Raw genomic sequence first — 12,121 nt, forward strand, 5'->3', positions numbered from 1 at the left:
CCAAGTAACTGGGGTTACAAATGTGTACCACCACACCTGGCTGCATTCAGACATTGTGGTATGTTCTTTTGATTGAAGTATATAAAGAAGTTCAACCTCACACAGATAATGTAGTTGAAAAAGCTACAAGTATTTTAATAGGCTTTAAAAGATAATTGTGGGTATTCTTTGATACTATACAAAGTGGCAAGTACTAGTTTCTAAAAGGTTAGTTGTAATGTGTACTCTGAAATTGTACTAGTGAACTTTGTCCTACATTGATTTACTTTAAACTTTGAATTTTGAATATACAATTTTGTAACATGTAGTGACCATTTGGAAAACAATGATACATTAATTTTTTATGCAGCTCTTTCAAATGTTGACACTTAAACAATGAAAATACTGTATCAAAAAGTCACTGATTTTAATATTAAGTTTATAATATCACCATGGTTCTCTTAAGAAAAAAGTCTTTAATATTGGTACTGCTCACAGAACTAATTTTCACAATACTAATTTTTTAAATTCTAATGTTTGTGTGCACATTTTATCACTGGAAATGAAATGACAGGACTACTTGATTTTTGTTGTTTTTGTTGTTGTTACCTAGAATTGAACCCTCAGAGGCTCTTAACACTAAACCACATCACTAGTCCTTTTTAATTTTTTATTTTGAAACAGGGTCTTGCTAAGTTGTTAGGGCCTCTCACTGAGTTGCTGAGGCTGGCTTGAACTTGTAATCTTCCTGCCTCAGCCTCCCCAGTTGTTGGTATTACAGGTGTACACCACTACTTTGTTCTTCATTGAAAAAATACTGTAGATTCAGAAATCTGAAAAACCATATTTTGATGTCAGTGTTTCTTTTGAGTAAAAATGACATTTCCTATAAGACCTAACTTATTTTGCAGCTCACATTACACAAGTGCTTCTCCTTGAATGTAGCTTCATATTCAGTATGTGCCAGACATGCTTTATGCAGCTATTTGATCACACATGATATAATACATAACACATAGTAACTTCTTAATATTTTTAAAGCAAAATTAGCATTTATTTATTTTTTACTGGGATGCTTGACAATTGAAAGTGACAGGTGACACTTCCTGATTCATGCTAAGGAACCAGCAGTTGTTTTTTACATTATCAATAAAAATGTCAGCATGGAAAAAAAATCAAAAAGGCACCTAAAATTTTGCTATTATTATAAAAATAGTTTTGATCTTGGAGACCCCTTTAAAAAGGTCTCAGGGACTTTTGTTAGTGGATCACATTTTGAGAACCTCTGTTTTAATCCTTTGTGCCTAAGTCAGACACACTATAAATCCTGACATATGTAATTATGGGGTAAGTACAATTGTACTGAGAGTATACATTCAGAGTCAGTATTCAGGTTGGGGTTTAAATGTGTTCTAAAGTGTGGCAAGCTGACAGTGTCAAATATAAGCCACTATGTTCTTAAACTTTTAGGGAAAATGGAGACTAAAAGAAACCAAAACAAATTCTTTTCCTCTGATGTTTGAATAGTCTATAGTTCTTGAAAACATTTCAAATAACATAGCAATATCTGAAGGAGCTGATATGTGTCCTAGCTAATCATCTTTTCCTAGTCAAATATTTTGCAATTTTTAAATCCACTCTTATATAATCAATTTTTAAAGCTGGGAAATTCAACACTTTTATGTTCTTACAGTTATTCTTAAAACATTAAATTTTTAAAAATCTTACCATGTCAGTGTATACATGCACTTGATTCTTTGTCATTGACCTTTTTATTTTCCTCAAAGCCCTCCTATTCCAGATTATTTTGAAGCTATTGACATTATCTGATCAGATATTACTGTTTAAATATTTCACAAAAAGGTGGTAATCAAATTGTCTTTTAAAAAAATTTATTAGTTTAAATACTTCTATAAAGAGAACCTTCCTCTCATCAACTATTCAAATTCTCTGATGAACAGATCGTACAGCAAAGAGAGAGTTTGAAAAATGTGGTTCCTTAGTATCTTGAAAATTGACCAGTGAGATTTTTGTTTGCTTGTTGGCTTTTGATTCTGTATCTTCATGAACTCATGAATTTAAACATTTTATGTGTCATAATTATCACAGTTACTCCTTTTCGTTGAAGTCCATGTTCCACTGGAAAAAAAATATCCTTTTTTTGCTTATTTTTGGTACTGGGGATTGAACCCTGAGTTGCTTAATCACTGGACCACATCCTCAGGCCTTTTTTAATTTTTTATTTTGAAACAAGGTCTCAATAAGTTGCTCAGTGCCTCACTAAGTTGCTGAGGTTGGCCCTGAACTTGTGATTCTCCTGCCTCAGCCTGCCTAGTTGCTGGAATTACCAGTCTATGGTACCATGCTCAGCCATGTTGTTCTACTTTTGACTAGTGGGAGTGAATTGATATTGGTTGGTGTCTGTGTTCTCTGACTAAGTTCGGGCATGATGTATTCTGGGAAAACATTATGTTATATTAGTTTATCTTAACACATTTCAGCAGAAAACCTAAAGTCAGCCATTTCTCCAAGGAGTTCTGTCCCATTGAAGGAGAATGATACATAGAGACAATCTGGGCAAAAGTGGGTACTGTTTGCTTGTGGGTTGGTCATTATTTCTCCTAAGTTTATACTACTGTTCTAATTTAAAATCATTACCATAGGGCTTAATATCTAGTTCTTCAATGTGTGCCTCATTTAAAGCATGTCAAAAATCTCAACATCACAATCAGAATCATTTAATTTACCACACTACACACACCCACACACAGTTATGTAGAATAGTCTCATGATTTCAAGCTAAATGTATAAAACACATTATAGTCAAAGAAGTCTAGTTTCTTTATGTTCTAACTTAATTGTCTTCTTCGCCTTATAAATAATGTTTTACATTTTTAATTTTATGGTTTATCCTTTCATTTAAAAAATACCAGCATTTATGCCTATATTATCTTTCTTAGACAAATAGCATAATTCTAGCTACCTTGTCTTTGTCCTTCATCTCACTGCTTCTATCTCCTTTTTAATTGCTGAAGTACTTTTCATATTTTACAGTTTATTCAACTGTATTACATATTACTAAACATTAAATGTTTTTGTTAGAAGTAGTGATGAGTGATCACTCTTGCACATACAGTATCTTTTTGTGTTTGGTATACGCTATCAAGCAAATGTTTGTTAAGTGACTATAGTAGTATGCAAGCAGTGGTACAAGAAGAATGTCTGACTCAGCCTGAAAATAATATTTTATTAGACATTATAGTTATTTTTATTGAAGAAAATCAACATAAAATTTAGTGATTATTTAAAAAAATGACCTGCCTCCAATTCTAAAAGTAGTTAATATCTGTGTTTGGATGTTTATAGTATAGGAGTAAAATTACCTCATTTAACTTAGAACTTATTCTGTGTGTGTGTGTGTGTGTGTGTGTGTGTGTGTGTGTGCATCTATGTGTGTATACTGGGGATCAAACTCAAAGCCTCACATATGCTAAGCAAGCACTCTACCACTGAGATAAACTCTCAGCCTTCTTGTGTCTTTTTAATGGGGCCTTTTGCCTTCAAGTAGACCATAGGCTTGAAATAAATCAAGTCATTGAAGCCTTCCTATGGGATGGTTGAGCACTATGTAATCCTAGGTGGAGAATATAAAACAACAACTCTAGTTGGACAGAAGAGTTTAGTACTCTTTAGAGATAGCTTTAAAAATGCATTCTTACAGGGAGAGATAAGACTTGCCTTCTTGTATTTCAGTAGAATGAGATGAGAAAAATCTCTTACCTTCTTATTAATCTCCTGCCTTCCTATACTATATTGCCTTAACATTGTGATGAAAGAGCCCCTGCACCTTACCAGTGAGATTGGAGCTTGCCACATCTTTGAATAATATAGGTCTCTAAGTTTCGGGAGTCTATTTATCCATGTGCCTTTTCTACGTTTTATTTATGGGCATTTACTGTCACATACTTATCTTTTGAACAGTTACAATTCAGTTAACTTCTAGCACCAGGGAATGATAGACATTTCCAGTCACTTCCACTAATATAAAGTTTGTACCAAATATAAATCCAAAATTGAATTTGATTCATTTAAAAACAGTCTGTGTCAGAATTTTATGTGGCTTATGGTCCCATTGCACTTAAATCTGAGGTTCCTATAAAATGCTGGATAAATGCTTATCATCTGGCTTATAGGTATAATGACTATCTAACAGTGATTTTTCCCCAAACTCACCTTTCCCGTTACTTAGTTTAGAAGGTACTGTTCTGATTATGGTAACAGAAAAATTGCTAGATATTAGAATTCTATCTTCTATTCAGAGTTTGAAAAATGAAGCATAAACATTTCTAATTTCAGATCAACAGCAAAAAGAAAGAATCAGCATGGGAAATGACAAAAAGTTTATATGATGCGTGGTCAGGATGGCTAGTAGTTACACTAACAGGATTGGCATCAGGTAAAGAAAATTTTTAAAGTAGTCCTTTTTAAAAAAATTAACAGAACTGTAAATAGTTCTCTCCTCCTTCCCTCAAAAAATTTTTTTCAGGTACTATTAGATTTTTAAAAGCATGTGTTTTTCTCCCTCAAAAATTTCTCATATTAAAAGAGTAGGAGGCAAGAGACTTTAGTCTTTTCTTGGTTCTGTCACTTAAAGGGTCTATCCAACTTGATTGATCTTTCTGGGTTCAGTTTCCATCTCTGTAACATAAGTGGCATGAACTAGATGATCAATAAGATCTTTTATTTTACCATCATAATTAATAATTATTTTTTTGAGTGCTATATGTGTCATGCAGTGTTCTAAAAAATGGCATAATTACTGTGATTATAACTATGGTACAGATCAAGAAACTGAAGCACAAGAGAAATTAAGGAGTGTGGCTGAGATCATATGGTCAAAAGGTGGCTCAGCCATTTATGAATTCCAGCTGTTTAGCTCAAGAGACTGACCCTTTAATTACCATGCTGTATGCATGGCCACAAAGTCCTAGGTGAGAAATGTTAGGAAATAACAGTTAAGTAAAAAAAAATTAAGAACTTTTAATTATTTTCAGTTTCCATCATGGAAGATTGTGTCCAGAAAACATGAAAAATTAAAGTTTTTGTGGAAAACAGAGAGAAGTATTAACAATACTGATTGGCATGCACAAAAATTTTGTGACTTCTGTGTGTATGACCCATTGATCTTTTTATATTATAAGAATGACCCAGATTTGACCATGAATTTGTGTACTTTTATATTCTGTCAGTAAAACAATATCGATACATATAGTTTTCTATTATTTAAGAAAAACTGTTAATCTATCACAGTAATTCATGAATGAATTTCACTAATTATTTCTAATGGACATTAAGTTTTAATGAGATTGACATTATTTGTTAATGAAGTTTTGTATTGAAACTGGATAGTTAAAACATTTGCTTCAATAGCCAGATATATGAATCTCCTGCCAAGCAGCTTTCTTTTAAAGGTATTTGAATATTAGAACCTTTTTGTAATTATAATTAATTTGAATGATGCAGTTGAGTTTTATTCAAAGAGTAACAATTTTATTTTAAAGAATAGTATTATAGTTTTTAAAAGTAATAGTGCATTTAAAGTAAATGTGCATTTATAGATAAAATTTGAAAATCTTAAAATCATGTTCCTTAGTGAAACTATTATTTATAGGAAATCTCCTGTTTTCTATTAATCTCTGAACTAGATAGATCTTAGCTCCCAAAAATATGGATATGTTTTTTTGACCATCTCCAACATGTTTTTACAGGGGCATTGGCTGGATTGATAGACATTGCTGCTGATTGGATGACTGATCTAAAAGAGGGCATTTGCCTTAGTGCATTGTGGTATAACCATGAACAGTGTTGTTGGGGATCTAATGAAACAACATTTGAAGAGAGGGATAAATGTCCACAGTGGAAAACATGGGCAGAATTAATCATAGGTCAAGCAGAGGTAAGTTTTGCTTTGCTCAAGATGAGTTAATCATTGATACAGTGAAATTATAGAATTAATCACATATTGGATGATTGTAACCTGCATTCATCCAAAAGAAAAATTATGTAATAGAGTAGAATGGAAAATACAAGAATATATTACAGCAGGAAAAAAACTAAGGATTGTTCTAAGCAGCTTTTGTATCATTTAACAAACCACCTGGAGTATGGTACAAATTTATTTATTGTGAGTTGTAGTAGAAGGGATAAATCATTGCAATACAATCTGTGTAAAGTTAATATGAAGTTATTAAAATGATTTGACACATTACATCACTAAGATTGGGAATTGGGAATTATGAAAGTGTAAATTATTTTTAAAAATCAGTAAGATAAGCCAAGTAGCTTTTTGTTAGAAATTCTGAGATTGAAGAAATTCAGAGATTGTGTATGTGTGTGTGTGTGTGTGTGTGTGTGTGTGTGTGTGTGTGACATTACAGTATTAAATTTTTATTTTACTACTTTTATGTTTTGTAATGAAGAACATTCTGGAACTTAGCTTATCATATATTAAATATACTCACATACAGATAGAATTTAAAATTTTTGTTACAGTTGCACTCAAAGCTAAAAAGAATATATTTGCTGGTAAGATATACATTGAATGCTGATTCTTGCCTGACTTGATTGAATTCAATTTAATAATGTTTTAAGAAAATTGAAACAGAATGTAATCTTGAGTGACAATTCAGTTTTGTCTCTACCAGCTATTTCCAAAAATTTGTTTATGGGTAGGCAGAAGTTAAAGTATAACTTAGATGTCTTGGTAACAATACCTAGAGATCAAGACAAAGATTAATGGGATTAAGGCTACTTAATATATATAAGAACTAGTTTTTAGATTGTGCCTAAATATTTTTTAATATGAAGTTTTGTACTACTGTGAAAATAAACCAGGAGATTTCTAAAAGATTTACCCATTTTCGCACAGTAGCACGTGCCTGCGGTCCCAGATACTTAGGAAACTGAGGCAGGAGAATTATTGAGCTCAGAAGTTCAAGGCCAGCTTGGGTAACATAGTGTCTCAAAAATTAAAAACTAAAAAAGTTTTACTCGGGTTCCTTATGTGGCAAGCATTAGAGGTTGCAGTGAAAGTTAATTTCATACTTTTGAACTATTTTTGCTTTTTAGGGTCCTGGTTCTTACATCATGAATTACATAATGTACATCTTCTGGGCCTTGAGTTTTGCCTTTCTTGCAGTTTCCCTGGTAAAGGTATTTGCTCCATATGCCTGTGGCTCTGGAATTCCAGAGGTAAGTCATGTAATACTATCATTAGGCAGTAATTGTTATGATTCTTTTGCACTTAATGAAAGCAGTTTGGGGGTGGGATTTTGTTATTGTTGTATTAGTATGAAGAAATTTTTGAAAAGTGTAAGTTAATTGTAGACATCATTCAAGAACTACTTCCCCATAATCATTTCCTCATTTACTGTAGAGGTTGATGGTTTTTCCTTCCTCTCACCACTAATTTAGCACATGATTAAGCAGATTATCAAGAAACTTGGTCAAACATCGAGAAACAGCAAAAATATTTTGTGGTCTAAGGTTCTTTGATAGATGATACTTTTCTGTTATGACCTTGACACTTATACATTAATTTACTTTTTTATAACTCTCTGTTCATTAAATAAGTTAGGGACTGGGGTTCATTAAATAAGTTAGGGCTCAGTGGAAGAGTGGATGCCTGGCATGTGTAAGGTACTGGGTTCAATCCTCAGCACCTCATATAAATTAAATAAAGAAATTGTATCCATCTATAACTACAAACAACAACAACAAAAACCCATTTTTGAAGCTTTTAAAAAAAATGTTAACGATTCTTCAATCTGGCTTTTTTTATTTTTTATTTTTTTTAGTACCAGGGATTGAACTCAGGGGCACTTGACCATTGAGCCAAATCTCCAGCCCTATATTGTATTTTATTTAGGAACAGGGTCTCAGAATGTTAAACAGGTTGTTTAGCACCTTGCTTTTGCTGAGGCTGTCTTTGAACTCATGATCCTCCTGTCTCAGCACCTGAGTTGCTGGGACTACAGGGGTGCGCCACTGTGCATGGCAAAGTTTGGCTATTTTATGCTTTGAGAAAACATTTGATTAAAGTAGGTCAATAGTATAAATTCAGGGGTTTTGTTTTATTTTTTTGCAGTATTGGATATTGAAGCCAGGGCCTGTACATGTAGACAAGGGCTCTCTCTACCATTGAGTTACAAAGTTACAGGGTTTAACTTTCATCAACAGTAATTTATTTATTTATTTATTTTAATCATCTTTTTAAAAAATATATATATTTTTAGTTGTTGGTAGACCTTTATTTTGTTTAGTCATATATGGTGCTGAGAAATGAACCCAGTGCCTCACACATGCCAGGCAAGTGCACTACCGCTAAAACCCAGCCCCAGCCAACAGTAATTTAAAGGAGAATTAGATTTAGGCTTGAACTCATTTCTTTCCCTTTTTAATTTTTCCACATCCGCTTTTTCTAGTGTATTTTTTAAAGACTAAATTATGGTGATTTTAAAAGGATAATCAATTAAGAATATATTTAATAAGGAACTGCATCATGTGGTAGTTAGAAGTGTTCATTGCTCCTTCTTGTATATAATGAAATACATTTCACATAATTGAAGTACTCTGAAAAGGCATAATAACTTTATTTTTGGTGGAAAGTCCTAAGTATCTAAATATGTTGTTTATTTCTACAACAGAAATATTTAAATTTACTATTTTTTGTTTTTGTCATTATACCTTTGTACTTAAGATCTGTATTTCCTTTAACATGGCTTATAATTTTTTTCATGAGATAGGGTTATCTTTTAACTTTATTTGAGTAGAGAATAAGAATACAATATAGATTTATAATACACATAATATACTTATTGTTCCATAGTTGTTCAAACTTTCCTAGGTTTTGTGAGTAAAATGAGAATATTTTTGATTAGTTATATTCTGTTTCTTAAAGGAAATTTAACTGCTTTTACTTTTCTTTGTAGATTAAAACGATTTTGAGTGGATTCATCATTAGAGGTTACTTGGGAAAATGGACTTTAATGATTAAAACCATCACTTTAGTACTGGCTGTGGCATCAGGTTTGAGTTTAGGAAAAGAAGGTCCTCTGGTACATGTGGCCTGTTGCTGCGGAAATATCTTTTCCTACCTCTTTCCAAAGTATAGCACAAATGAAGCTAAAAAACGGGAGGTAAGTGTTTTCTGTAATTATTTGACAGAAAAATATCTATTTTGTAGACTTGATATCAGTTGGGAATTTCCTAATGTGAAGATCCTATTTTACTGTGTTGGGATAAATTTTTTTTAGATTAAAATTTTTGAGATTAGTTTGTGCTTCTTTTCCTTTTTCTGACTATCTAACATCTTTTTAGAATCCACTCTACTGCTACTTAGTCACTCCTGTGTTTTAGAATGCTTTATAGACAAGCTAGTATTCGCTGGGTTTTGGTTAAATTACACAGAGATCTTTCTTAGTTGTTTTCACTGTGCCTTACGTCCAACCTCTTTGGAAGTTTTTCCAAACATAACATTGCTTTAACTCTTATTTCTCAACATTTCTTAACATCTCTAGGGTTGGGCAGACTCAATTGCTGTGTTTTCTTTTGGGGTCAGTCAGTGTCTAATGCCATTGGAAGTGGTGTGTGATATGTAGAAAACTTTCTAACCCAGTGGGGAAATTCTGAAGACCTTGAGGACTTCCCAAGGTTTAAATCAGAAATTCATTTTATTTTTTTATTTGTGTGTATGGGGGCTCAGATCATTTTTATGAGGGGATTGGAGGTAAGGAATAAATACTGAAGAACCACTGAAAAGGACAATGAAACTGGATGTCCTTTGCAGGGCCAGATCTTACCCTTGCCCAAATCCCCTCCACTTAAAGGGGATATGAGAAATTTTCTTTAGTCAGCTGTTTTAAGGCAATTTCCTTTACCATTTCTTTGGAACAGCATAAGGTCTTCCAGCAGGCCTTCAAACTATAGACTTTCCCTCATGTCTCTTTTTTCTGGGTATTTTCTGGAAGAAAAGTGGGCTCCTTAGACTTTGGTTAGTGGCTTTAAAACCTAGTCCCCCCAAATGCAAATCTGTAGCTCTAGGTGGGACAGAGATTTTTTTTTTAAATTTTATCTTTCAGAATCATCCTTTTATTGTGTACAGAGTTTGATTACTTTTAGTATTCCATTTTCCCCATTTCTTTAGATATTAAAATTAAATTCACCTGAGGCCAGTTATTCTAATGATTTTTTGTATACTCGTTTAGAAGTAATTATAAAGTGTTCTACAAGACCTGAGTGAGACACTTGCATTGCTTCACCTTTCATTGTTGTAGTATTGAGTTAAATATGGGAGCCCAGCAGCTATACAGGTAGCTAGCTCTAGAGCCCATTGCTATGTTGCAGCTCCTCCATGATTGGTGAACATTAACCATTAGTGTAAGGGATCATGGGACAGAGATCTTAAGAGTTGTTTTGTTGTTGTTGTTCTTTCCTTAGCTTTTTTTTTTTATTAGCACATATTAATGTACAGATTCATGGATTTCACTATGATGTTTCCATGCATGTGTATATTGTGCATTGATCATGTCCACCCTCCTCCCTTACACCCTTTCCTGCCTCCCTCCCAGTCCCCTGTAATAATCCAATTAAAGTTATTTTTTTAAATTAATTAATAAATTTTTATTTATATATATAAGCGGGATGCATTACAATTCTTATTACATATATAGAGCTCAATTTTTCAAATCTCTGGATGTATACTTAGTATACTCACATCAATTCATGTCTTTATACATGTACTTTGGATAATAATGATCATCACATTCAACCATCATTAATTACCCCATGCTTCTTCCCTTCCCCTCCCACCCCTCTCTCTGCCCTATCTAGAGTTTGTCTATACCTCCCATGCTCCCTCTCCCTATCCCATTATGAATCAGCTTCCTTATATCAAAGAAAACATTCAGCATTTGGTTTTTTGGGATTGGCTAACTTCAGTTAGTATTATATTCTCCAACTGCATCCATTTAACTGCAAATGCCATGATTTTATTCTCTTTTATTGCTGAGTAATAATCCTTTGTGTATATATGGCACATATTTTTTATCCATTTATCTGTTGAAAGGCATCTAGGTTGGTTCCACAATTTAGCTATTATGAATTGTGCTGCCATAAACATTGATGTGACTGTTTTCCTATAGTTTGCTGTTTTTAAGTCCTTTGGTTATAGACCAAGGAGAGGAATAGCTGGGTCAAATGGTGGTTCCATTCCCAATTTTCTAATTTCTTAAGGCATGATTTTTTTTTTTTTAAAAAACATGTCATCAAATACTGAAAACTCGGGTGCCTCTGGCTTTAGCACAGACCTTTTCATCCTGCTGGTTTTTTTTTTTTTTTTTTAATATTTTTTGGTGATGCTAGAGATTCTCAAACCCAGGGCATTATGCATACAAGGGAAGAACTCTGCTACTGAACTATAGCACGAACCTCATCCTGGTGTTTTTTGTAGTGTAACAAAAATAGTAGAATACTTTATCAGGCTATTTAGTTCTTTAATTGAAATAATTCTATTACTTTCTAATATCAGCACTAAAATATCATTCTTGCATTAATAGTGGATATTCCAAAAATGGAACACTTATAAAAGCATAATATTCCATCTCTAAATAATGATTGTGAATTATTAAATAATATATAGCAAAATATATTGTTTACTATATAACAAAAATTGCTAGCATTATTGATTACTTATTGTATATATGATGCTGTAGCAAATAATTTACTTGCATTTTAAAATTTAATTTCACACTAATTCTAGTAACACAGCACTGTTTTCCTTTTCTATAAATTAGGAAATGAAGGCCTAAAATAGCCAACTGACTTATTCATGACCACATAGTTAGTGGTAGAATGTGGATTAAATTAATTTTTATCTGATTCTGAAGACTATGCTTTTAACTACTGTGCTACCACTATAATTGTGTGGGTATATATTTTAAAAACAAAACAAAACCCAACTATATTACAGTATATCAACTTAGAGGCTAAGATGCAACTGTAGCATTTGCCTCCCTAATTTTATTCCTTTACTTTCTGTTATATGTTTACAGGACACATTTTTTGTTAAGATTTTTAGTCATTA

General features: G+C 32.6%; 1 protein-coding gene across 6 annotated transcripts in view; it reads left to right on the forward strand.

Annotated features, from left to right (window-relative positions):
- The window catches only part of Clcn3 (chloride voltage-gated channel 3), an 80,782-nt gene that overhangs the window by 46,563 nt on the left and 22,098 nt on the right, over window positions 1–12,121 (forward strand). For all 6 annotated transcript variants that reach the window (XM_078030982.1, XM_005325498.5, XM_005325500.5 and 3 more), the window contains 4 exons: window positions 4,336–4,435; window positions 5,748–5,935; window positions 7,108–7,230; window positions 8,970–9,176. In XM_078030982.1, coding sequence (XP_077887108.1) covers window positions 4,336–4,435; window positions 5,748–5,935; window positions 7,108–7,230; window positions 8,970–9,176 — 618 coding nt within the window. The remainder of the gene's footprint in view (window positions 1–4,335; window positions 4,436–5,747; window positions 5,936–7,107; window positions 7,231–8,969; window positions 9,177–12,121) is intronic.

Source organism: Ictidomys tridecemlineatus, chromosome 14 (genome assembly GCF_052094955.1).
Source record: "Ictidomys tridecemlineatus isolate mIctTri1 chromosome 14, mIctTri1.hap1, whole genome shotgun sequence".
NCBI classification, from domain to species: Eukaryota; Metazoa; Chordata; class Mammalia; order Rodentia; family Sciuridae; genus Ictidomys; species Ictidomys tridecemlineatus.